This window comes from Anolis sagrei, chromosome 1 (assembly GCF_037176765.1).
Source record: "Anolis sagrei isolate rAnoSag1 chromosome 1, rAnoSag1.mat, whole genome shotgun sequence".
NCBI lineage: Eukaryota > Metazoa > Chordata > Lepidosauria > Squamata > Dactyloidae > Anolis > Anolis sagrei.
Window position 1 is genome coordinate 17,324,650 of NC_090021.1, and position 27,752 is coordinate 17,352,401.

The following is a 27,752-nucleotide window of genomic DNA, read 5'->3' on the forward strand; positions in this document are numbered from 1 at the left end:
ATTTGAACACTTGCTTTGTTTTGAATTCTGGCCTTCTGTATTATCAAGAAAGTAAGCCATAAGATTATAGAAGGACATTAGAAGCGTAAATTAAAAAAAATTAACTGTTGTTGTATTTATTTATCGTGTCATCAGCAACCATACCAAAAAGCAAGTCGCTTCTGGTTGCTTCTGGATCGAGAGAATCAGCCGTCTATGAAGACGTTGCCCAGGGGACGCCCGGATGTCTTGCAATCCTGCGAGGGGGCTTCTCTCATGTCCCCCAACTATTGTTGTGACTAAAATTCAAGGAATAGTTTCAAGAATATGGTTGCAGATGCCATCAGTATCTCTTTCAATATAATGTGAAATATTCATGCCGTCTTCTTTGTAAAACCATATAAAATAATGTTAAATCAGTCTGGCATTTGTTCATTATCCTTATAACTTTTTGAAATGACAAATGGTATTGGAAATTGAAGAAAGTACATTGACAGCATCTTGTTATATGTTCTGCAGGGTTCCAAGTCTAGTGTCTTTAGAAGAGGTCAAACTTTATACTGGTGTTGATTATGGTAAGTTACAGCCAGCTATTTGATAAAAGAATAATTTAAATTTTTCAGCTGTTTACAGGATCAGTAGTTTTTTTTAAAAGTAGCAACCAATTTTGGTTTGAGTTTATTTTTTCTCTAGCTTAATATGCAGACATTGATAACATATCCAAGTGGGCTCATATTAACTTCTCACTACATATGCTGTGGTTACAACCCTGTCAGATATAAAAGGCTACTCGAGGAGTGTTAATTCATCTTCTAAACCTCTCTCTTTGCATTGTTCTGCAATATTTCTGCAGTACTACTTAAGTGTGTGTGAGCGTGTGTTCATGCATGCACCTTCCTGTTAAAGTGAATAAAACACATATAATATTGCATGTTTTTTTTATATATATCACTTGAAGTCCAAAAATTAGTCAGGCCGTGTTACTGGTATTCAGATACGTATTTATATGAACTTCATGAAACACTCTATCACAATCAGCAGCTAGATGTACTCCTTGTGGAAGTGCATACATTTATTTTATATGATTGTGGATAGCATGATTAATAGTGGTGTTGCTTTAAATGTTTTAATGTAGTTTACAATTCTATTTTAAAATGTTTATTTTAATTGTACATTGTTTTTAAGGCATTGAATAGTTGCCTGTGTGTAAAGCTGCCTTGAGTCACCTCCAGGGTTGAGAAAGGCAGGGTACAAATGTCATAAATAAATGAGATCTTAGTCTGCAAGCATGCTTTGTGTTTCTAGTTATGCCTATTAGTCCTGGGCTCAGTATCTGTATCGTCTGTTTAATTTGTGTTTCTGTTTCATTCCGTCCATTCGGATGGCACAATACGAAATACCCCCTCCCGGAACAAAAATAAACTCTATACGAAAGGCAGACGGGAGCAGGTTCCGGTTCCAAGCCTGCTTTTCGGCATCATAGTTATAGAGATAAGAGGGTTTGCGCTAAGGTCTCTTCATTGGAGATCCTTGGCGTGGGGCTGGCGGCTTGCTGGTTGCCAGGGCTTACCCTCCACTGCTTGGCAACCGTGCAGGCCCAGAAAGACCCTGGCAGGCCTGCATGCTTTGGGCCTACATGTACGAACCTGCCAGGGCCTGCAGCCAGGTGCCAAGTAAGCAGTGCTTCTTAACTCGATGCTTGGCTGCAGGCCCAGGCAGGCCCACTGAGGCCTTTCTGGGCTTGCACGTTTGCCAAGTGGTGGAGGGCAAGGCCCAGCAGCTGGTAAGGAGCACTCCTTACTCAGCGCTCAACTGCAGACCCAGAAAGGCCCTGGCAGACCCGCAACCATGCAGGCCCAGAAAGGCCCTGGCAGACCCGCATGCGTAGGCCCAAAGTGCGCAGGCTTGCCATGGCCTTTCTGGGCCTGCATGGTTGCTGAGCTGTGGAAGGCAAGCCCAGGCAAGCAGCAATCCACGAGCCTCGTGCCAAGGATCTCTAATAGACCTCAGCAGCAGTGACACAAGATAGGTTTCCCTATTGAAGTGGGAAACAGCAGCAGCTCCGAAACTATGAAGAAGGAGAGAATTTATATAGGATCGCCTGCCCATTGCTGCCAATGGGATGAAAATATTCGGGGGGGGGGGGGGGTCCAGATGTGGGACAAAAAAGCTCATTTGGAAAGGCACAGTTTTTTTGAAGTGGCACACGAAAATGGGGCCATATGAATTAAGCAAAACAAACAGATAACGATCCTACATAAATGCACATGGTTAATGTCTACACATATGTGTACACAATTATTTTCGAATTTGCTTTGGTACATCTGTTCCTTGTGTTTTGCAGTGTCATGTAATTTAAAGTTTAAATATTATGGATAATGAACTGTCTTGCTTTTTCTAGATGGATCAAGAAAGAATTACCGAGAAACAATCAGCAGGGTCACGAGAAAGCTTCTGCGTAAGTGTGCTGTTTAGTAATTTTTTTCACTTCTCACTTCCACCACACCTCTATAGTTGCATAAAAGATTTTAAGGCTTAACATCCAGTTTAATTAAATCAGAAATGAAGAAAAAATGTACACTATACTTGTTTCTTTTCTTATTTGGGTAGAGTAAAAGGTAAAGATTTCCCCTGACGTTAAGTCTAGTCGTGTCTGACTCTGGGAGGTGGTGCTCATCTCCATTTTTAAGCTGAAGATCCAGCATTGTCCATAGACACCTCCTAGGTCATGTGGCCAGCATGACTGCATGGAGCACTGTTACCTTCCTGCAGAAGTGGTGTAGCGCATTTCAGTTCAAATAAAGCGTCTTTTAGCCTATAAACTACTACTTGGATTTTCCTCTCTACCATGATAGATTATGTTCTCGAGAACTCGGAGGATGATACCAAGTCTTTGTTCCTCATCATAAAGGTACAGTTGCCATTTCTGATGCATTTTCCTTTCCTGCATTCTCATCCTGAGCAGCCAGACTCGGTCTTTATCATCCACATTCCTGTTTTACAGATCATTGGTGACCTTTTACATTTCCAAGGGTCACACAAGCATGAATTTGATTCACGGTGGAAGAGCTTTAACTTGGTGAAGAAATCAATGGAGAACAAGGTTGGTATTTGATATATTTGAGTTTGTTGGATGGGTTTTACAGATGCCTGCAGTTTGATGTGACATCTGTTGGTTTTGGGTGAAGATGTCTTTATCAGTTTTTTTCCTAATAAACAATGAAAAATACCCAGGATTTGAAATTTAAAAAAAAAACGAGAAAAGAGCAAAAACTTGATTCCTGGTATGAATGGCACTGTTTTCATGTACACATAATTGCTTTGTTTGTTTGTTTGTTTGTTTGCAGCTTCAAGGCAAGAAACAGCATATCAGAGCATTGCTAATTGACAGAGTCATGTTGCAGCATGAGGTAATGTGGATTTCTCCAAAGTCTTTATTTGCCTGTGGCCCTTCTCCCTCTCCTTGAATCTGTAGTATAAAGTATATAGGTATCCACAGAATTGGAGGAAATCTAATGGAACATTTTCTTTTTAGCTAAGAACCCTCACAGTTGAAGGTTGTGAATATAAAAATGTACACCAGGACCTGATTAGGGATCTCCTGCGTTTATCCACGAGTTCATATGGCCAGGTAAACATTTACTATCTCAGTCAAATACATGCTGACAGGATCTTAATAATACTAGTTTTCAAACTGGTGGCTTGCGGGGAATACAGTGCTATTTTGGTCATAAGCTAAAGCTTTTGTTAGAGCATCTCCAATCTTTGTTGTTGAAGTGAGGAGTCTTTCACGGCTGTGAACTTTGATTTTGACCTTTCAGAAAGACTGGGGTCACATGGCTTTTGTTTTTGAAAATCTCTGTCCATTTATCCCCTCCTTCTAGGGATATTCTATGCCTTGTCCAAGATAGCATCCTTTTTAAAAAATTAATATTATCAATATCTTCTGACTACATTCAGATCTCCCTCTTGTTGAAAACATTGTGTTAAAGCCTCTTTTTGTTTCTGCCTGGGTTTTTTTCTTTCTTTCCTAGAAAACAAAAAGAAAACTTTTCATCTGTTCATATGTGTTTTCTCTCTTCTCTGTCTTGATGGTAGAACTTGGGTGGAACAAGGGCACTAATGTCATAAATATTAAAAATTAACTTGGTATTTTTAATTACAAGAATGTGAGTCAAGCACTGAAAGGGTTAAATAGGTGCAATGACTCAGCAAAAGCTACAGTTCTATGTAAGCAGGCGTGCCTGTAGCTTAGCAGGCCTCTGTGTTAGTTTGCTTCAGTGGGAGAAAGATCTCAGTCAGTGAGAAGGCCTTGCAGTGTGAGATAGGCCTTAGTCTGTGAGAGAAGCCTCTGTGTGAAGTAAGCCTCGGTATAAGAATGCCTCATGTGTGAAGCTCCAATGTGAAGATTGAATTTTATTTGTGTCATGGAAACCTTGTTCTTGTAAATAATGCAACAATATTATTTTGCTATAAAGAAAACCCTCCTGTAGAAGAGATAACATTGTTCTGTGTGTTTCTGTTCTTTTATCACCTTTGGCTACTGGTGGTGGGTCATGCTGCTCCTGATAAGTTACTCTGCTGTACATTTATGAGGAGAGTCTTTCGTGAATAAGCTCACTTGCCCAACAACTAAAATAGGGAAGAGAAAGATTATTTCGGCCACTGATCATTGAGCATAGCTTATATCTTAGCAAACTTCCGACAGTATATCATCAAACAGTTGCTCATCTACCTGAATTCTCACACCTTGGTTCATTTGGTATTGGCACAGCCTTCTGATCCAGGATGGAATTCAGTAGAAGCAGGGCAGAAAACAAAACTGACTCCCAGTGGCTCTAGACTAGAGCCTGACTAAAAAGTCAGCAATCAATTGATGCTTACCCTTTGAATATTATGCATTGATCCCATTCCTTCCTTACGATAGCTACCCCTATGTTGCCAGCTCTGTATAAATCTTATGTCAATAAGTCCATGCCTTTTCTGTGTTGGGATTTGTTCTTACAGTCTCACGTTTCACTAAGGAAACATATGCTTATCTGCCTCGGCTCGAGGAGCATATTGTCAGGACTGAATTGTAGAAGGAAGATGGAGAGTCGGGGAATTCTGCTATATGAGCCAATAATCCAAGTATATTTATTTGTCATTGCAGACTTAATCTCTTTAGGTATGGGAGGAGAATCCTACAAAGTGTGGGATCTACAAGGAAGCAAGTTAACATGAGCACGGAGTGGCTCCTCATGTCAACCAGAGAATGGAACATTAGATAGGCAGCATCTATTCTGATTTTGAATAAAGGAGGCATCCAGTTCTCTTCTACAGAAATGGATGACACAATTTCTTTCTAGTTGCTTAAAGCTATCTCTTTCAGACCTATCTATAATTGATGTTCACTGTGATTATCCAATATTCTTTATATCTTTGTGGGCTCTTATGCCCACAAACAACATTTTTTGTTGTTTTTCAGGGGCAGCATCCCTGTCCAGAAAGGATCTATTTGCTGGAATGCATCTGGTCATTTTATTTGTGGTATTCTTTTCCTTAGGTTAGAAACAAAGCTCAACAGGCCTTCTTCACTGCCCTGGGAACTTACAACTTCTGTTGCAGGGACATAATTCCTCTGGTTCTGGAGTTTCTGCGGCCTGACAGGCGTGATGTCACCCAGCAACAATTTAAAGTAAGGTTTCTGCTATTTCTTTCTAGGGGCTGTTGTTTCTGTCTTATTGTCTACACATATATAATGTGCTTGAAGGGTTCTGCTAATGAAGTTGCTCATGGATACTAGTGTAAACTAAATAGTGGCCATGAATTATAGTAGGGTTGGGCCGAACATGGCCCATGGACCTCATGCAACCTTGTTTGTCAATGTCAACAAGCCTACACAACCCACTACTAGGTTTTTTTTAAAAAAAAAAGATGAGATTTTTGTACAGTGTGCCTGAAAACCACATGGAAAATTGACCAAGCATGTTAAAACAAATTAAAATACTCTTATCCGAACTATATCACTCTCCCAGACCCTCCCCTGACCTCCATATATCTGGGTTTTCCTATATAGTCCTTCTCATAATGATGATAGGAAGGGTGCAATGTGGTGGCCATTTTGAGAGAGACTATAGAAGAAAATGTTGTTTTGGCTTGCTGTGGTGTGGTGGAAATCCCCCTCCCTTAGTTGCCTATCCCTCCATTTTAATAACAAGGAAGGACAGTTGACATTAGTGTCAGTGTATCTAAGTTGTGCCTCTCCTCCTATTCTCCAGTGTGTTTTCTCCGTTTTTTAGAGTACAACTGTAAAAAATACCTTTTACATGCTCAGTGCAGACAAATAAAGCTAGGGTCTTCATTACCTTCCTTATAACTCTAGCATGCAATTTTCTTGTAGATTCTTCAAACACTGAACTTGAGCACCTTTCTAAAATATTTAAGACGGATTTTTCATGGTAGTGCAGATAGGGACCAATGTCTTTTAAGGAATCTAGGCTAACACAGTGGCCCGTAATGCTAACAGATGTACTTTTTACAAGCTTGCATAAGTGCTTCCCTACATTTTCCTGATGGTAGAGCATTTTCTAGTGGTCCTGTTGACATCTGGGCATATCCCCCTAGCTAGCTATTTTTGTCTTTTAGAGATCCTGTCACATTTCACATACGGAGCCTTCCTCTGTGCTGGTTCTCAAAAGGATTCTGGCCCAGTTTACTAGAATTCAGACAGACAATTGTTTCTTGGTTCCTATTTGGATTGGTCATTCATCTTTTTCTTATCCTTTTTTGTGCTGTAATATGTTACATATCCAGTTGAATAATATCTCTTAATTTACTTGTAAGCGTAAGAAATTGCATTTGCAAACAACTTCTAGCTTTGCCTTTTGTTTGTGAGGAAAATTGTAAGGTAAAAGTAAAGGTTTCCCCTGGCATTAAGTCTAGTCATGTCCGACTCTGATGGTTGGTGCTAATCTCCATTTTTAAGCCAAAGAGCCAGCGTTGTTCGCAGATACCTCCAAGGTTATATGGCCATCATGACTGCATGGAGCACTGTTACCTTCCCGCCGAAGTGGTACCTATTGATCAACCTAGAAGTTTTCAAACTGCTAAGCTGGCAGAAGCTGGGCCTAGCAGCAGGAGCTCGCTCCGCTCCCCAGATTTGAACCGCCAACATTTTGGTCAGGAAATTCAGCAACTCAGCGGTTTAACTCACTGCACTACTGGGGACGCATGGTACAAATCATAGTACAAATCAATTAACTTAAAGGAATTGTTGTCAGCCAAGTTTTGATAGTGAGTCAGATTTTTCCATGAAGAGGGGTCTGGTTTCAAAAGGAGAAACCCATAAGTACTCAAAATTGGTTGAACTGTGTTTGGAATGATAGGTATAACCACATGAGAAGTTTGCTTTGTCATTCCCTCTGGGCAGAAATGACTAAAGTTAGCATTTTTAAAATGACTACTGTACATACAGACAGTTAACACTAGACCACCCTTTTTCAAACTTTTCAAAACCAACAATCCTAGGTTAATGGTTTCTTCTTAAAACCTGTTTTCCCAGGGTGCCATGTATTGCCTTCTTGGAAACCATAGTGGCGTGTGTCTAGCCAATCTTCATGACTGGGACTGCATTGTTCAAACCTGGCCTGCAATTGTATCTTCTGGACTTAGCAAAGCAATGTCTCTGGAAAAACCATCCATAGTTAGATTGTTTGATGACCTTGCAGAGAAGATCCATCGGCAGTATGAAACGATAGGCCTGGACTTCACAGTAAGCATGGAATCATTACTCATTTATCAAAACCTTAGAAACGGCTGCATGGAGATATTGCTAAAAGTTATCTGGCGTTTCTGTCGCCCATCAGTTTCTTGTATAAGTTCTGTAGATAGACATTGGTGTGTTAACTCTTACTTCTAATGTTATCCTGGCATAAATTTGCTGTCAAGATTGTAAATCATATGGGCACAATTCAACTTAGTAATTAACTCATACATTGCTACATAGTTTGAGTACAGTGTGGATTCAGAACATATGCCAGTAAGATACGTAACAGCAACTCTCCAAATTACCGTATATACTCAAGTATAAGCCAACCAGAATATAAGCTGACACACCTAATTTTCCCACAAAAAACTGGGAAAACTTATTGACTTGAATATAAGCCTAGGATGGGAAATGCAGCAGCTACTGGTAAATTTCAAAATAAAAAATAGATACCAATAAAATTACATTAATTTCTAACAGGATAAAAAAAAAAGACTTTGAAAAAGAATGCCATACCATAGTGATTGAATCGTCAAAATATACCGTAAGCCCTACTCCTAAATAGCCATCTGTCGGAAGTGCTTTGATTGTTATTGTATGGCGGGAGAGGGAGTTGGACACGATGGCCCATGGGGCCTCTTGCTATTTATAGAATCACAGATTTTGAGGATCCCAAAGGCCATCCAGTCCATGCAGGAACATAGGGAAGAGGGGAGGGGAGTTAAAGTTGGATGGCCATCTGCCAGGAGTGCTTTGACTGTGTGTTCCTACCTGGTAGAAGGGAGTTGGACTGGAGGGCAGCCCTTGAGAGTCTCTTCCAGCTAGGATTCAATAATAGCCAAGAAGGGGCAGGAAGTTCAAATGATGCTGGAACTTGAAAAAGGAAGCGGAGGCAGCCCGGTTTGCAAACGACATTGGCAGCAGAGGCTTAAATATATTTAAGAACATATATTCATTGTTTACAAGAAAGTTAAACTCTTTTAAAAGAGGATTTAAGGTATAGGTATGAAGCTGACTGAGATATTAAGGGAAGGAAATCATGACCTAAATTTAGTTTAGTTCCAACAAAAGCAAACACATGGAATCAGTGGTACTTGTTTAAGAGTTGATTTCTAGATGCACATTGATTCAGTAGCCATACTGAATCTACCTTAGGTCTAGTTCTATTCTAGTTTAGAACTAATCACTGGATTTAGACCTAGAATTTAGAGCTGACCATCTGTACATCATTTTTAGGGTTTTTCCTTGAAGTAGCCATGAAGGAAAAAGTTTCCTGTTTGTACAAAATATTGCTTTTTCTGTTGTGCTAGTCTTTTAAATGCAGAAAACATACTGTATTTCACTTGTAAGCATTCCCTTGTTTTGTCAAAATATTAATTTGCGTCTTATTCCCTCCAGGTTCCAGAGAAATGTGTGGAGGTTGCTGTTCTCATGCAGAAATCCAACAGTCTGCACAATGGCTGGACAGGCCTTAGTTCGGAAGAGCTTCAGATAGGAATTCAGAGACAAAAAGAAAGAAATGCTGAATCCTCCCAGTAAGTGTCAGGCAGGGTTAAAGATGCATGGAACCAACCAAAACCTGAACACTTCCTTTGTAATTGGACAATTCCTGGTTCGCTTTGGAAGGAGAAAGGAAAACTAGACTTGTTTTGTCTGCCTCTTGAGATGGAACTACCATGTTACAAATAGCAGTGTTACCTGTAATTTATTACTTTTGCAGTAGAGGAAGATAATGGTAATAATGTCCTCCCTGTCCTACTTTTTAGTGCCAATATTCTATTTTTGAGCTTAATAAATAACTTTTAATTTAAAACATGAGGCAGTGATGGCAGTTTTGGCCATTTTTCTGTTATATAAGACTTTATAGAAATTATGTTAGTAATATGTCACCAGAAAAAGTAATGAGTTATATTACTGCATTATTGTTTTTAAAGAAGCAGCAGATAGTACTTGTCTTAAGGCTGACACCAGACATACTGATGGATGTGGTGTGTGTTTTTATTTCCATGGTCTATTGCATGTATAGATAATTGAATTTTGCTTTTGTTGACACATGACTGACATTACTGTATATGTAATACTATTGAAGTGTTGTGATACCTGAATGTTTCTTAATTATTTTCAGAAACTATGAAAACTTGATAAACAAGCTCTTAGATTGTGTGGATCAAAGAAATCTGTAAGTATATAGGTTTCTTTTTCATAATGTAATTCATGTACTAGAAACTGAGATGTTTTTAAATAGAACTATTGAAATAATTTCTAGTCCTTCAAAGTTAAGCAAGGAAGAGGCTAATAATAATAATAATAATAATAATAATAATAATAATAATACACTTTATTTATATTCCGCCCTTCTCCCCTGGGGATTCAGAGCGGATTACATCATTTACATACATAGGCAAACATTCAATGCCTTTACAATCATATACAATGAGACACACAAACACCAACAAAGGAAGAGACTTCTTCTTTTCATTTTTAGTTTCTAGAGTCGGTGCTCATCTCTGGCTCTGGCTCGGTGCTTTCCTCCATTTTCAAGCCGAGGAACCTGCATTGTCACTTCCTGGTTGTTTGGCTGGCAAGATTGGTTGGAGCGTCTCTTTGCCTTTTTCTGCTGCAGTGGTACCTATTTGTCCACTCACATTTGCATGTTTTCAAATTGCTAGGTTGGTAGGAACTGGAGCTGACAGACGGGAGCTCACCCAATCTTGCGGATTCGAACTGCCAACCTGCTGGTCAGCAGTTCAGCAGCACAATGGTTTAACTCATTGTGCCACCATGGCTCCTAAAGAAAAATCTCAGACCTGTGCCTTCCAATACCAGACATTCTCTTGAAAATGTTTTTTGCAGTTTGTTCCTTTGACAAAAGTTCTGATTTGGAAATATTCATACATGCCTCTTTGAAGGAATCTTACAATTGTGATTCTGTTTCAGGAAGGGAAAACATTAAAAGAGAACAGGACACAAACTGAAAGTTATTTTCATCTTAGTATTCTTATTTTTAATTTGTTTTATTTTTAAAACTCTATTTTGCTGTTGCTCTTTTTATTTTCCTTCCTCTTGGTATTTTAATTCATTTACTTAAAGTAGGAAGCAAAGAAATGTATTCATCATCACTGAAGTGCAACATATGTTCAAAATCAAGGCTGTTTTAAGGAGATTTTCATTGTCAGAATTGTGTCATTTTTGTCAATACTGGAATGAAGTTTTGTTATGGTGGCCAAATATCTTTGTTTAGTGATCAGTTGCGTTTGGTGAAATTAATTTTATCTCATAAAAGTTATTTCATTTCCTGTCCTCTCCCCAGACCTTGGAAGTTTGAACACATTGGCATTGGTTTTCTGTCCCTCCTCTTAAGAGACGACCGGGTGTTGCCTGTGAGAGCCATAAAATTCTTTGTGGAATGTCTCAATCATGATGCACTTGTCGTTCGCAAGGTAAATAAGATGAATTTACTGAAAAACAAGAACAGGGGAATTCACAAGATCAGATACTTTGGATCATATTACATTTTTGCTTAATCAGCATTACACTTTCAATGGTTGAATGAGATGCCTATGGAAAGTAGAACATGAATGCATCCCCAAACAGTTTGCATACAGAGACATAGTGCTTCTGATTCTGAAAACAGAGTATAATATACAGTATGACCCTATATCAGAAGGGGCGGTCTGGATGAGGGTAAACAAATTGAAATTGAATCCAGACAAGACAGAGGTCCTCCTGGTCAGTCGAAAGGCTGAACAGGGTATAGGGTTACAGCCTGTGTTGGGTGGGGTTACACTCCCCCTGAAGACGCGGGTTCGCAGCTTGGGAGTTCTCTCGGACTCATCACTAAGCCTAAAACCTCAGGTCTTGGCGGTGACCAGGGAGGCTTTTGTGCAATTAAAACATGCATGAGTTGTGCCCATACCTTGGGAAGACAAATCTGACCATGTTGGTCCATGCTTTTTTTTAACATCCCGAATAGACTACTGCAACGCGCTCTATGTGGGGTTGCCTTTGAAGACTGTTTGAAAGCTTCAGGTAGCCCAAGAGGTGGCAGTCAGGTTTCTAACTGGAGCGGAACACAAGGAGCAGACTACTCTCCTGCTGCACCAGCTCCGCTGGCTGCCAGTCTGCTACCGAGCACGGTTCAAAGTGCTGGCTTTAGCCTATAAAGCCCTAAACGGTTCCACCCAGTTTACCTGTCCGAACTTACCTCCTATGAATCATCTTGGAGATTAAGATTGTCTGAGGAGGCCCTGCTCTTGATCCCACCCCATCTCGTGCAGGATGGGTGGGGACGAGAGACAGGGCCTTCTCAGTGGTGGCCTCTCGGATATGGAATTCCCCCCCCCAAAGGAAATTAGATCAGCTCCCTCCCTCCTGACAGTCAGGAAGAAAGTTAAACCCTGACTGTTGTTCCAAGCGTTTGCACAGTGACTCCCAGTGCAACATTTGATATCTCCGTGTGATAATGAACAATACAGATGACAATTGGCATGACTCCTGGCACATGTTTTCAGATTCTGGGAGTTTAACTAATTGTTTTAATTGATATGTTTTCATTATGTTATTTTAATGTATATGTAATGGCGCTCCATGTCGGTTCTTTGACTTTGAAATGGTGATGGGCACCACCCCCCAGAATCGGACATTACTGGATGTGATGTCAGTGGAAAACCTTCACCTTTACTTAATGTATATGTTGTTTTTATAATGATATGTGTTCAAGGCATCAAATTGTGCCTTTGTTGTGAGCTGCCCTGAGTCCCCTCGGTTGAGAAGGGCGGGATATTAAATAAATAAATAAATAAATAAATAAATAAGTCAGCATGGTCTGTAAGCACAGAGCATGGGAATATTGTTCTCTGGATATGTCAAAGCTTGAAAGGTGTTATTTCCTCCTACTTGTCACCTGACAGTATTTCTGATTTGTGCAGTCCTGTAATACATGGAGATAAGAGGCCAGGGTCAGATTCCATTTTCCCTTTATAGCAGATGTTTTTGGCCTACAACTCCCAGAAATCCCAGCCAGTTTGCCAGCTGTTAGGATTTCTGGGAGCTGAAGGCCAAAAACATCTGGGGACCCCAGGTTGAAAACCACTTCTTTACAGGCTGATAATGAAATAAATTGTCTGTTCTCCATTCTTAAAACCCACAAGTTAATTCTCATTCCCGCCCTTAGATGGCAATCTCTGCTGTGGCTGGCATCCTTAAGCAGTTGAAGAGGTCTCACAAAAAGATGTCCATTTGTCCCTTCCAAATCTGTAAGTGTGCTGAACATTTACATAAACAATTTCAGGTTGGAAGCTACATTTTAATTAGCATGTGTAAGTGTAAATGTGAGGCATGTGCTTTGTTAACATGCATAATTACAAATCCTCGAGTTGTTTCTACCATGAGATGTTTTTACAGTTTTCTCTCTTTTCTCTGCATATCCCTGTTAGAACCGCTTTGATTTGATTTCCATGCAAGGCAGAGGATTGGATAGGATGACCCTTGGGGTCATTTCTATGATTTTCTGAATAAATCTTGCCAAGCAAACCCTACGATAGGGTTGCTGTAAGAGGAGCTGAACTGAATGTGTGTAACAACAACAACATGGGATGTTCAGATACAAAGTTCTGTCATCCGTTTCCAAATGACATGTGAAAAAACATGTGTTACAGTTCCATTTTGGCAGGAAGCCTTAGTATTAAACGGTTGTGTTGTTAAAGTATGAAGTATAGAACCCTGCGCAAATGGTCGGTCAATGGGACTTAAGCAACATGCAGTCATTGAATTCTTGACAGCAGAAGGTGTCACCTCAACATCTTTAAACTTACTCGCTGAATGACGCACAGTACTCACATCAATACAATCACCATAAACAGTTTGCATTCTCGGATGAATCTCCTTTGGGGTAACACCTTCTGCTGTCTAGAATTCAATGACTGCACGTTGCTTAAGTCGCATTAACTGACCGTCTGCGCAGGGTTTCATATTTCGCATTTTAACAATACAACCATTCAATACTAAGGCTTCCTGCCAAAATGGAACTGTAGAGGAGAGTCTACTGAATAAGCCAGTACCTGCCGCATACCAGTACTGCCATCTATTGAGGAGTTACTAAGGTGGAGGCATTACTTTTCATTCAAACCCTCATGCTGTGTCCAGGTTGGTACATCAAGTGCTCTGCTCTGGCTGACTTCTCTAGTTGAACTAGTCTGCAGTGTTCGGGCGCCGTGTTTGGTGGTCCCTATATATTCCAGACAGGATACAATCAGGACTAGCTAACACCTTCCAACATAGATTTGCCCCCCAGACAGCAAGCAGCTAGACTTTGAAGTTGCAAGGCCATTCAGTGCTAATCAAGGTGGCCAATTGCAACATTCACACTTGCCTCAAACAGACAAGAGTTATTTCTTCCACCCTGGACATCCCACAGAGATGTGAACCTCATTTGCCTAGTTTCCAACAGACCTCACAACCTGTGACAATGCCTGCCATAGATGTGGGCGAAACATCAGGAGAGAATGCTTCTGGAACATGGCCAGACAGCCCAGAAAACTCACAGTGACCCAAATCAAAAGTAGTTTTAAGAGATGCTATTCCTTGTGTGGGAAAGTTCAAGAATAAGAATTGCAATAATTATAGTATGTAGATATATTTTAGTGGTTGTATTTTGTGCTTGCCTTTGTTTTAATAGTTTTAATTTGCTTGCTCTCTCTTTCTGTTTGCTCTCTTTAGTCATTGATTTATTGTAGGGTTTTATAGGTTTTAAAAGACTATAATCTATCCATAGCATCCTGGTTTAAGAAGGAAATAAATTATAGTGCTAAAATAAAGAGCAGTTGGTTCATAATATAGTTTTAATTATTTTTTCTTATTTTGAAATAAAATTGCTCTATGAACTGGAATTGACAGGAAATGAAGTGTCTTATAAATTGACAGGAAAGACAAGAGATCAGATAAAGAATTCACAGACTTTTAAATTGTCTATCCAAAGAAAATCCCAATCGTTCCACACCACTGATGGAGACACTTAATGGATTGTAATTTTGTCTTTCTTGAAAAAAGCTGGAGTCCCTCGGCCTCCTTCTATCCAGGCTGGTGACAGACCTGACAACCAGTGGCTGCATTATGACAGTGCCAATTTACCAAAGACGAAAGAAGCCTGGGAGGTCTGCCATTTTGTGGAAAAAACACACTGGGGATACTACACCTGGCCTCAGTAAGTATTGGCTTATATTTCCAATTCAATCAATCTGAGTGGAGCCACTTCATACCTTCTATTGTATCTTGAGAGCTGTCCATACTTGATTTGATAAGCAGTCAATGTTGCTTATTTAATATTTCTTTTATAGTTGAATAGCTCTTTGGGGCATACATCTATAACATATGTACTCAGCCCCTCACATTTGTGGGTTTGACTTTTGCCTGTTTGATTATTTGCAAATTTTAAGTATTTGGATTTTTAAAGGCATTGAATGTTTGCCTGTTTTGTGTGTAAAGCACCCTGAGTCTCTTTGAGGAGAGAGGGTGGTCTAAAAATAAAGATTATTATTATTATTATTATTATTATTATTATTATTATTATTATTATTATTATATTTTCTTGCATTTTCTAGAAATATGGAAGTCTATGCTTCAGCAGAAGAGCAACCAAAGCTTGGGAGGAGTCGAAAGGAGCTTTCAGAGGTGAGTGCAGTCTTTTGAAATGTTGGTAAAAGTCATTTTTGTCCAATTCAAAACATATATATGTAATATTTTGGTGACTTTTGGTGGTTTGAGCAATGAAAAGGTGCTCATTGATTAACTGGGCTTTACATATATCCCAGCTAAAATAAGAAAGGAAATCATGAACAGGAAAAAAAACATAACTGATAATTTGTTGCCCTTTTGTGACTTGAAGAGTCAGTTTGCAAATCACCTGTAACATGTTAATATTTTCCTTTATGTGAACATCAAATGAAAGACTTTGAGAATGTGATAATTTCCAGCTTTTACTATTGTCATTGAGATTGATTTGAAGGTTAAGGTACCTTCAGACATGTAGAGATTTTTGTCTAACACTGTTGCCTTTACTGTTGAACTAAGTATTGCATGATAGTGAGTTTATAATTCCATTGTATTGTTTTTTTCTTACAGGCAGAACAAGTCATATATGATCATTTTTGTGATCCAAAATTTGTTGAGCAGTTAATCAAGTTCCTTTCCTTAGAAGATAGAAAAGGAAAAGATAAATTCAATCCTCGCAGATTTTGCCTCTTCAAGGTAACTAGTTTTATATTACTTTGATTTCTGGCCTTCTCTTGAAAAAGGTGACATCCAAGGCCGAAAATCCCTGTAGCAAATTCTATTTTCAGCTACAGTTTTGTAATGGTTATACTTCATATGTTCCTAGCTGTGGTGATCATTCAGGGTTTTATAAAGTATCGTTTATAAGGTTGAAATTGAATGTTGAAGCCCAGACATTCTTCCCAGCCCCTTCTCTTGTCTCTTCATGCTCAGAGTTCACATCTAAACATCTGGTTTGTATTAGGCCAGAATTGCATCCAAAAGGGAAAATGTGGCCTGAGGTTTATGAAGGCCTCGACTGATTTTCAGAGCCAGATAATTATATTAAAATTCATTATATTGCATTCTGCAACACTGAAGCCTTTAATATCTGAGAGGAAACAGATCCTGTCTGACCTTGGAAGCTGAGCAGGGTTGGCCTTGTTTAGTACTTGGGTGTAAGACTGCCAAAGAATACTAGCTACTTTAGGATATATTTCAGAGTAAGGTGATGGCAATTCATCTCTGATAATTCTTTGCCACACATACACACACAAACACACACAGGAGTTGCTGTAACTTGAACACACTCTGCAATACTTGTATTATAAAAGAAGTATAACTGAGACACCTGTGAAAGCTCACATGAAAAAAATATGTTAAGTAAAATATTGCCAATTACTCAGAAAGTACTCTATATACACATGTAGGCTTGAGATAATTTTCTATAATTTGGAATATTTCCCCCTTGCCTCCCACACAATACAATTAACATTGTACATAGCTTTTTAGACGTGGGTAGATTTTAAGAATTCACTTCCATTGGATGTGAGCACAGGGCTATAATTCAAGAATTGTCAAACAAATGGAGTATTCCACATATATAGAGAGAGGTCTCCAGTTCCTTTTCAGGATCATGACTGTGTTTGTCTTTTAGAGCTAATGCAATTGTCCTGATTTGTACAAAAGAGTGTCATATAAATGTATAATACAAAAAAGATATAAATATGCGAATTGTCAAAATGTGCAGAAAACCTTCCTTCCTCTGTTGTGAATATTATTCAGGTGTTCTGAAGAACTGTCATCTTGATATTGTTAGATTTAAAAGTGCAAGCCCTTTTATAAAAGTGATTAGAACTATTAAGGCACAGCATTAAGCCTCTTCTTTTTCACAGGGCTTGTTCAGAAACTTTGATGATGCTTTCCTGCCTATGCTGAAGCCCCACTTGGAACGTCTTGCTGCAGATTCCCATGAGAGTACCCAGCGATGTGTAGCTGAAATTGTAGCTGGTTTGATAAGAGGGTCCAAACACTGGACATTTGACAAGGTATTGTATTGTGTTGTTGGCAAAAATGCATATGAAATTCTTGACTTGCAAAATGTCATATGAATTATTGAAGAAAGACTGTGTATAAAGAAATAATGTGAGTTTTGCTTCAAAGATCATAGCTGCTGTTGAAAATTGCTTTCCTCAACAAACAAAAAAGAATAGAATGCTTAAATAATGAGTATTTGCATTTTTTTTCTTTTTAATACAGAGTGTTTTCTTTTGTTTGGTTTGTTATGATTAATCAATAATTAAAGCTATAATTTCTCAGACAGAAACCTGGGATTATTCATATTTCAGGTTTCCGTGCTGGGCTCTATCCTTATAATAACTAGCATATATATGGGCCTTGTTGGGGCTGCTGTCCCCCTGCTTTCATCCCTTCTTTCTCTTTCCCTCCCCCTCATACCTTTCCCCCCTTTCATTCTCTTTCTCTCCTTCCTTTCCTTCTCCCTTCCTTTCCTCCCCCCCCCCCCCTTTCTCCATTCTGTAGCTCTTAGAGGGCTTACCTCATAAAGTTTGGAGGCAACATAAGAATAAGAATAATAAGAATAAGAATCACACATTCCTAAATGCTTGGGAAGTGTTTGACTTGTGATTTTGTGATACGAAATCCAGCATGCATATCTTGTTTGCCGTGTCATACTGAGTTGTTGTGTCAGTAAAATAATAATAATAATAATAATAATAATAATAATAATAATTTATTTGTGTTCCACCCTATCTCCCTGAGGGGACTCAGGGTGGATTCCAACAAACACAAACAGAAAGGCAAACATTAAATGCCTAGAAATAACGAAACACAGATAAAGGCAAAGAGTTCCCCTTCCATCTCTGAGGGGTGGCACTCATCTATGGCTCTGGCGGTGGTGCTCATCGCCATTTCTAAGCCAAAGAGCCTGCATTGTCCATAGACACCTCCTAGGTCATGTGGCTGACATGACTACATGGAGTACAGTTTACCCTCCTGCTGACCTAATGATCTACTCACATTTGCATGTATTCGAACTGCTCTGTTGATAGAAACTGGGGCTAACAGCTCGCCCTGTTCCATGGATTTGAACCGCCAACCTTCTGTTCAGCAAATTCAGCGGTTTTTAACCCATTGTGTCACCACATCCCTTCATAGCTCTTTTTTTGTTACTCTTCCCTCCTTCCTTCCTTCCTTCCTTCCTTTTTCCTTATGTCACCTTTTTTTCCCCCATTGACATTACAGAGGGCCACTTCACCTAGCTCTTCTGGTACAGACAAACAAACATACATGCTTCGACTTTTATATAGTATAGATTAAATCCTTTGCTATAAGAAATTGGAACTGTCATGTATTCATCTCATATCATTCTTTTTTTCCCCTTTTTCTCTCTATTTTCTGTGCAGGTGGAGAACCTCTGGAAAATTCTTTGCCCACTTTTAAGAACAGCTTTATCCAACATTACAGTGGAGACCTACAACGACTGGGGGACATGCATAGCAACTTCGTGTGTAAGTCCTGCACATCCCTTGTCATGCCATACTGTATTTAGGAAGCACAGATCTGCTGCCAGTTTCTACTCTTACTTTTACTCAGTTGTTAGATTTCAGAGGGTTCCATGTGCATTCTTGTTAACTTTGGGGTGAGAAAGGAAACTATCCATCCAACTGTATCTTCTCATCTAGCACTCAGTGTTTTGCCAAGCTACGTAAGGCAAAATGTTTCCTTAGCTCAGTTTCTCCACTACTTCTTGTCTCCCATTTCTTATGCCTTTCACCTTGCAGCTATCACTTTTTCTGTACTTGGCAGATTCAAAGGTCATTTGTGGTTTAAACAGTTATATATTTTCCATCTCCAAGCTGTGATTAAAAATAAAAGGTGCTAATGGAAGTATGACCCTTCTATGACCTTGTGGGAAATGGCAGCTTGTCTACAGTGATCATTATAGATCTGGCTACTGCTTTCTAGCTATCACATTTATATAGAAAAGAACTGGAAAACTTGATCAAAACTTGCAACGTGGTGCTATGCTGTGCAGAAGAAAGTCTTATTGAATTTTATATTTTATATAAGATTACAGCTTAGAATTGTAATATGTTTGCTTATATTTACATGAAAATAAGTCCTATCTAATGTAGTGAGACTCATGCCTGAGTACTTGTGCAAAGGTTTGTTCAGATCCAAAACTAGGACAGGATCACAGGGGGATTTTACTCAATCTGAACGAGATGCAATCCAATTAGAGTATATACAGTAGAGTCTCACTTATCCAACCTTTACTTATCCAACATTTTGTATTATCCAACATGCCTTGGCTGCTTCTGGCTTGGAAGAATAAAAACAAGGTTCTTCCTCTTCCTCAGTCAATTGCAATGAGGCTCCCCTCCCTCCCTCCCTTCCTCTCTTCCTTCTCTGGCTCCTGCTCCAGACTCAGCTTCTCTCCTTGTGGTCTCTCTTCTCCCTGGGACCTTGCATTCAGACTAGGCAAGGCTTTGGGGAAGTGACCACACGGGTAAAGGGGGAGCCCCGCTGAGGCTGCCCTGGCTGATCCGCTGGCCTTGCTCTCTGGCACTCTTGACCCATCTAGGTACCCATCCTCACTTTGCTCCCCTCCCTGCAGCCCTGGCTCAGCTCTCTTTCTCTCTCCCTCTCCCTTTGTCCCTTTTTTCTCTCTCCCCAGCAGCGGAAAGGTTTGCTTTATGGAAGAGGGAGGGAAAGAAAGAAAGAAAGAAAGAAAGAAAGAAAGAAAGAAAGAAAGAAAGAAAGAAAGAAAGGGAGCGGGCACTGAAGGCGGAAGGCAAGGAAGGAAGGGGGGGAGTTGCGTGCAGGAGAAGCCTGGGAGTGATGTCAAGAGGCTCCCTCCCTCCTGCCTTTCCTTGGGTTTAATAGGCTTTTCTTAATTCCTCCGTATTATCCAAGATTTTCACTTATCCAACCTTCTGGTGACTTGTTTATGCCAGATAAATGAGACTACTGTATTATAGATTATATATTATATCTGGAATATATATATTATAGCATATGTCATAGACTATATACTATATCTGGAAAATCTCCCATCTTAAAAAATAGTCTGGTTTGGGCGGAAAGTATTTATTAGGGGGAAAACACATTGTCTTGATATAAAATACACTGTTTCATACAATAGAAATGTTTGAGACTGAATTGAAAGTTTTGTTTGTTTTTTGCTAAAAATGATCCCCCCCCCCCTTTCTTTGAAAAATTATTATTACAGGAGAGCAGGGACCCCCGGAAGCTGCACTGGTTGTTTGAGTTGTTGTTGGAGTCTCCACTGAGTGGTGAAGGAGGGTCATTTGTCGATGCATGGTAAACATTTTCATTTCTCCTATTTCTGTGTTGAGGCATGGATGACAGTGAGGCTCAGATTTACACACAACAGATAGTTCCCCTTTTAGCATGCAGTGGAAGAGGCATCTTATAAGGCATCACAGTTCATCTGTCTGGATCCCTAAGAGCAAAATGACTTCACTAATTGGCTTAACAAAAGGCTAGATGGATACTTGGCATCAGGGAGCATCATATATATATATGTATGTATGTATGTATATGTAGTATTTTACTCAGGATTTTTTTTTTCAGAAGGGAGGTGTGAAACATTTAAACATTTAGGTGGCTGAATACAAGGAGGTGTAAAGGTTCTTTTTCTTAAGGCTTCAATAGAAAGAGACACATGACAAACACTCTTACAGATTGATAAGGGATCTGATTTATTCTTAATATCAGCAAGGATTGTACTTTTACAGTTTTGGTTTTCGCTTCTATCAAAGTATTTATATTCACTCGGTCCACTGAGTGTTGAAAACAAGAGGGAATTGTTTTTGTCTGTTGTTTTGTAAAGATTTTATTTTTTTATCTGATGACAAAAAAATCCCTTATACTATATCTGCTTACATCACTATTTCCTTTGATGAAGGGAAGGTGGTACTTTACTGAGTTTCTTGAAGTGTTACACAAACTTGTCTCTTCCTCTTTTCTCCCATCTAGCCGTCTGTATGTGCTCCAAGGAGGCCTTGCACAGCAAGAATGGAGAGTCCCAGAACTGCTGCACAGATTGCTGAAATACTTGGAACCTAAACTCACCCAGGTTTACAAAAATGTCAGAGAGAGGATAGGAAGGTTAGTATCAAAGTTAGCTGGTAGACTGCTAGGAATTGTGGGAGTTGAAGTCCAAAACACCTGGAGGGCCAAAGTTTGCCCATGCCTGGTCTGCAAACTATCCATTTAAAAAAGCATTTTAATATCCAGTGTGTTTTCCTTTCTTTTATGTAGCGTTTTGACATACATCTTCATGATAGATGTTTCCTTACCAAATACTACGCCAACGAAGTCTCCTCATGTCCATGAATTCACTTCCCGAATACTTGAAAAACTCAAACCCCTTATGGAAGTGGATGAAGAAATCCAAAATCATGTAATGGAAGAGAATGGCATCGGAGATGAAGATGAGCGAACTCAGGGCATTAAACTCTTGAAAACCAGTAAGTCCCTGTGCCAAACTAGCAAGAACCAAATTCATTGTTAGCTCAATTGGGAACTGGAGATATATTTTAAGAAAAAGTCCAGTTAGAATGCATTTTAAGTATTCTTTTTTTCCTGTTGATGGATTTCACCCCATGATGAGCTGTATTCTTTGTCATACTTTTAACTTCAACAGTCCTGAAGTGGTTGATGGCAAGTGCAGGGAGAGCCTTCTCCACAGCTGTGACAGAACAACTCCAGCTTTTACCGTTGTTTTTCAAGGTACGTGGTTTATTACTCAGATTTTTGCATTCACTTTGTAGACTGGGCTCCTGTAAAGGTTAAACTGACAATGCATGACAAATAAGCCATTTATTAAGTCCTCATCTCTTAACAAGATCCTTGTTTGAAGGACATAAGCATATGGATTGGCAAGCCACTTCTGCTGGTCTGTCATGCATTGAGTCACACGGGAAGATTTGACAATCAGATGTGGGTGAGAATAGACTGAGCTTTTATGGTCCCTTTCATTTTCACCTGCAAGTCGTGTTCACCTTATGTGACACAGTATGGAGCTGCAGAGCTATGAGGGTAAGTCAGAAATTATCCACACTCTGGCTGTAGAAGCACCAAAACCTAAAATTTGGACAAAACACACTGCTAGCCAAGGACGTTGTTGTTTTGCATGACAGTGTTTTGAATTGTTAAAGCATCCCCACAGTGGTCCCAATCTTGCCTGTTTGGTTCCCCGAAAGAATCTCTACAAGGATGAATCCATGTCTGACAAAGAGGTGAAGACTGCAGTGCATTTTGTGGCTTGCGGCTTAACCTAAAATATTTTGTAATCAGGGAATCTGAAAGCTTATTGACAGGTAGACAAAATGCATTGTAAAGCATGGAGATATTAGGGAAAAATGATGTATTTGTCTTTTCTGAAAGTTGTATAATTGTAATTAAATGTGTATTTGCCAACAGATCACAACTTTCCTTGCCTTCTCAAAAAATACATGGTTTGAAGATAGTGGGGAAAGTTTCAAAAACATTTCATCTCTTAATGTTTTTGCCTCATTTTTGTGATTTTGGGGGGTGGTGGTTCCATCTTTTTAATATAGCTCTCTCTGTATGCAAATAGTCTCCAGGGCAGCAGAAAACAACCTTGCTCCCTCCTCCCTATGATTTCCCCTTGCATATTTATACATGGCTATTATGTCTTCTCTTTATAATACCCATTTTGGGATAGATATCATAAAGAAGCCAGTCGCATACTCCGACTACAAAAGATTGGCAATAATTCCAGTTTCTTTTGTTTATTTACATTTTATCCCGCTCTTTTCAGCCCGAAAGCGACTCAGATTGTCAACAATTAGATGCCATAAACATACATACATACATACATACATACATATACATATACATATCAATTAAAAACATTTAATATCACATAATAAAATCCATATAAAAAACAATTAAAACTATAATAATTAATGTCAATGCTACTCCTTATCCATTTGCAACATCTACACCGTTCCATGTTCTTTATTTCATCATATTGTATTTATCCAATTACGGTGTGTTATGAAAAGCTTGCTCAAAGAGCCTGGCTTTTTTACTCTTTTCCTAAAGGCCGTGAGGGAGGGGGCCGAGCTAATATCCCTGGGAAGGAAGTTCCACAGCAGGGAGTTCCTGTTTAGATAAACAAATATATATGATGTGATCTTCAACATGTGTCAAGAAATCAGTGTTTGCAAATTTCCCTTGTACTATTTCCACAGATTGCACCTGTAGAAAACGATAATAGCTACGATGAATTGAAGAGAGATGCTAAAATGTGTTTATCATTAATGTCTCAGGGATTGCTGTATCCCCAACAAGTGCCTTTGGTACTTCAGGTGCTAAAACAAGTAAGTTATGATTTATTTATTTAAAGTGGATAAATTGCATCTCCGTAGGACTTGGATCATAAAGTCCTACTGCATTATAACACATTCACCTTTACAGAGTGTCTGTGATAAGGACAAGTCCTGTGGCAGGAGCTGAGGGCAGGTTTTCTCATACCTCCGTTGCACTTCCAAAGATAGTAATATATTTTTTCCTCACAAAGTTGGATAAAATGATTAAGTAATATGGGTTGACATTAAAAGGTGTCATTGGAATACCACTGGAGTTGAATTTAGACCTAATTCTGTCCTCAGGACCTAGCATAAGCTGTAGTTTAGCAATCTGTGATCCATATTACATTTCTAGATCACAGTGGAGTTCAAGTAATATTTGGGAACTGGGTTTTTACAGACACAGAGCTACCTTCTGTTGTTTCATAGCTCTTTAATGCAGTCAGCAGTCAAGCAGTGCTAGTCAGCATGATGGTCCGTGTACCAGTTCTGGCCAAGACATCACCTGCTGCTATTCTCTGGAAAATCCCAGAAAAGAAAAAAAATGTAGCCAATGGACACAAATATAGTATCACTATCTCTGGCTTGAGAAGGTGGGGATTGCCAGTCCCTTAGATCAGATAACTTGAAATGCACTACCAGGGATTCCCATCATGTATTTAGGCCAGTGGTTCTCAACCTTCTGAATGCCGTGACCTTAACATAGTTCCTCATGTTGTGGTGACCCCAAACCATAAAATTACTTTCATTGCTACTTCATAACTGTAATCTTGCTATTGTTATGAATTGTAATGTAAATATCTGATATGCAGGATGTATTTTCATTCACTGGACCAAACTGGGCACAAATACCTGATACATCCAAATTTGAATACTGGTCGGATTGGAAGGGGGGATTGATTTTGTTATTTGGGAGTTGTAGTTGCTGGGATTTATAGTTCAGCTACAATCAAAGAGCATCCTGAACTCCACCAATGATAGAATTGAACCAAATTGGCACACAGAACTCCCATGACCAACTAAAAATGCTGGAAGGGTTTGGTGGGCATTGATCTTGAGTTTTGGAGTTGTAGTTCACCTACATCCAGAAATCACTGTGGATTCAAACAATGGTGGATCTGGACCAAACTTGGCACGAGTACTCAATGTGCCCAACTGTGAATACTGGTAGAGTTTGGGGAAAATAGAACTTGACATTTGGGAGTTGTAGTTGCTGGGATTTATAGTTCACCTACAATTAAAGAGTATTCTGAACTCCACCAACGATAGAATTGGGCCAAACTTGGCACACAGAACCCCCATACTAACAGAAAATACTGTGTTTTCTGATGATCTTTGGCAACCCTTCTGAGGCCCCCTTGTAAACCCCCCTCCCAGTGGTCCCGACCCCCAGGTTGAGAAACGCTGATTTAGGTAGTATGCTGATTAGTGTGCCAAATTGATTGAAAGAGCTAATGTTTCAGTATCAGGATTTATTTTTTCTTGTCTGGAGCGACTTGAGAAACTGCAAGTCGCTTCTAGTGTGAGAGAATTGGCCGTCTGCAATTATATTCCCCAGGGGACGCCAGGATGTTTAACCATCCTGTGGGAGGCTTCTTTCATGTCTCTGCATGAGAAGCTGGAGCTGACAGACAGGAACTCACCTTGCCCCATTGCACCCCCAGGGGCTCCAGTTTCTGGATGTTAGTTATTCTTTTGGCTTCTGCTACAGTTAGCATTGTTTCTAATAGTGGCTTCAAAACTACTGTTCCTGATTTAAATGTCATGACAAATGATGTTTTTCCCTGAATCAGGGAGGGAAGCATTAAAGGCTTTTCAATGCTTAAATGTTGTTTATGTCTCATGTTTAATTGTTTTAATGATTTTAATTTATAGTTATATGTCCGTGTTTAGTTAGTGTGATTTTTTTCTGTCTACATGTATGTTGGCATTAAATTTTTGCCATTAGTATATTATAAACCGCCTTGAGTCTCCCCAGGTGTGAGAATGGTGGTATATAGATACAGTAAATAAATATACTGGGCAACTTGAGGAGAGTGGAAAGACATGGGAGGCTGAGGCATACCAAGTTCACATTTATATGGGCATTATATAAAAACTAGATAAGAGAGCCAATTTTAATGGCTGTCTTCAAACCCTGGCTTTTTTTCTTGGAGGCATCTCAGGGCAACATTTAAAAGCTTTGTCAAGATGGAGAAAGACATTAAGTAGAGAGGATAGGGATTTTCAAGGACTAGTGTGTGCTTGATCCTCATAGCAACTAAAAACCATATGTCAAAGTGAAGGGGCCATTTGCTCATCCCAAAGACTCTTAGCAATGTATCTCCCCCACCCCACTTCCCATTATTACTGTTTTGCAATGTAATTAAAGGAGGTTGTTTTTTCCCCCTGTATGGAGGATTTGTGGATTCCTTGTTAACTCATTCTTCTAACCACTTTTTATTCTTTAACTTTTTGCAGACAGCAAAGAATAGTTCCTGGCATGCTAGGTACACAGTGTTAACCTACCTCCAAACCATGGTATTTTATAATTTTTTTATTTTCCTAAACAATGAAGAAGCAGTAGATGACATCAGATGGCTGGTTATAAAACTACTGGAAGATGAACAGCTTGAGGTGAACAAATACGCACGTTTGAATTTCTTGTCAACTTGTACATCTGTTTGCGTAATGCGATTGGAATCGTAGCTTTGGATCTGACGCATGGGCTTTTTAAAATGTTCTATTATCCACTCAAAACATATATTAATAGCTGCATACTTGGATTCTTCTTACAGTGGTTACTGTGCCAGAAAATGAAATGGGTTCATCTCTATAACAATTCATTTTAATTTGCATGTTTATTTCACCGGTTAAAACTATCCATTTCAGCTACACTTAGGCCTTTCTGTAGTGGCCCATTTCTGATTTTTAGCAACCACAGTCTTTGCTGATAACAAAAGGCTAGTTAAGTGGACACTTAACTCTCCCTTATTCTAACCAGTGGGACTTTAATGTTATTGACTGTTATGCTTGATGCTTTTTATCATGTTGTATCTCCTTTCTCTCTCTCTCTGTTTATTTTGGTGCAAAATGCATTTCTTAATTGCTGTGTGCCATCAAGTTATTTCTGATTCATGTCAGCTGTGAGGCAAATCTGTCACAAGTATTTTCTTCACATGATCGATTCAGAAGAGGTTTGTCATTGGATGAAGGTGTAGAAGGGCATGCTTATCAAGTTTGCAGGTGACACTCTGTTAGGAGGGATAGCTAATACTCCAGAGGACAAGATCAGAGTTCAAAATGACCTTAACAGATTAGAGAGCCAAAATGAATTTCAAATGTAAAATAATAAACTTAGGCAGAAAAAAAATGAAATGCAAAGATACAGAATGGGTGATGCCTGGCTTGACAACAGTCCATGTGAGAAAGATCTTGGGAGTCTTCATGGACAACAAGTTGAACATGAGCCAACAGTGTGATGCAGCAGCTTAAAAAGTCAGTGGAAATTTGAGTTGGATCAAAAGGAATATAGTGTCTATAGCGAGGGAAGTCATGGGGCCTTTGTATTCTGCTTTGGTTAGACCTCACCTGGAATACTGTGCCCAATTCAGGGCACCATAGTTCAAAAGAGATATTGAGAAGCTGGAAGGGGTCCAGAGGAGGGCGACCAAAATGATCAAAGGTCTGGAGACCAGGCCCTTTGAGGAGCATCTTAAAGAACTGGGTATGTTTAGCTGTTAAGTGGTTCCTGTTCTTTTGTGCAGAGTGTTCAAGGAATAGTCAGGTAGTTTAGACCAATGAGGCACTTTAGAGACCAAATTTGGTTTTAGCACTATTCATGTAACATTTATTGAAATACAATAATCACAGAATCATATCAGAATGACATCAAGGGAGAGTTCTCGTGCACACACACATTCACTCATACTCTCTCACACACATTCATGCATACTCTCAGTCTTTTCCGAGGAGGTGCAGATGCTCTGTTGCCATGGATCAGGAAGCATGTATGTTCTTGGAGTCCCCTGCATTTATAGGCCAAAATCCATTTTTCTTCTTTTTAATAATCAGGCTGTTCTGTCCCTTTCAAGTCCTTGTTCTTTTCAAGTTCAGAACAGCCTCATTCCAGG

General features: G+C 39.3%; 1 protein-coding gene across 2 annotated transcripts in view; it reads left to right on the top strand.

Annotated features, from left to right (window-relative positions):
• The window catches only part of PSME4 (proteasome activator subunit 4), a 104,439-nt gene that overhangs the window by 67,575 nt on the left and 9,112 nt on the right, over positions 1–27,752 (top strand). For both annotated transcript variants that reach the window (XM_060754559.2, XM_060754560.2), the window contains 23 exons: positions 499–554; positions 2,381–2,437; positions 2,835–2,890; positions 2,984–3,082; positions 3,327–3,389; positions 3,515–3,610; positions 5,525–5,656; positions 7,523–7,732; positions 9,125–9,261; positions 9,852–9,905; positions 11,037–11,166; positions 12,900–12,981; positions 14,774–14,927; positions 15,325–15,394; positions 15,845–15,970; positions 17,149–17,301; positions 18,679–18,783; positions 20,508–20,599; positions 21,278–21,409; positions 21,563–21,771; positions 21,948–22,033; positions 23,524–23,652; positions 26,101–26,256. In XM_060754559.2, coding sequence (XP_060610542.2) covers positions 499–554; positions 2,381–2,437; positions 2,835–2,890; positions 2,984–3,082; positions 3,327–3,389; positions 3,515–3,610; positions 5,525–5,656; positions 7,523–7,732; positions 9,125–9,261; positions 9,852–9,905; positions 11,037–11,166; positions 12,900–12,981; positions 14,774–14,927; positions 15,325–15,394; positions 15,845–15,970; positions 17,149–17,301; positions 18,679–18,783; positions 20,508–20,599; positions 21,278–21,409; positions 21,563–21,771; positions 21,948–22,033; positions 23,524–23,652; positions 26,101–26,256 — 2,584 coding nt within the window. The remainder of the gene's footprint in view (positions 1–498; positions 555–2,380; positions 2,438–2,834; positions 2,891–2,983; positions 3,083–3,326; positions 3,390–3,514; positions 3,611–5,524; positions 5,657–7,522; positions 7,733–9,124; positions 9,262–9,851; positions 9,906–11,036; positions 11,167–12,899; positions 12,982–14,773; positions 14,928–15,324; positions 15,395–15,844; positions 15,971–17,148; positions 17,302–18,678; positions 18,784–20,507; positions 20,600–21,277; positions 21,410–21,562; positions 21,772–21,947; positions 22,034–23,523; positions 23,653–26,100; positions 26,257–27,752) is intronic.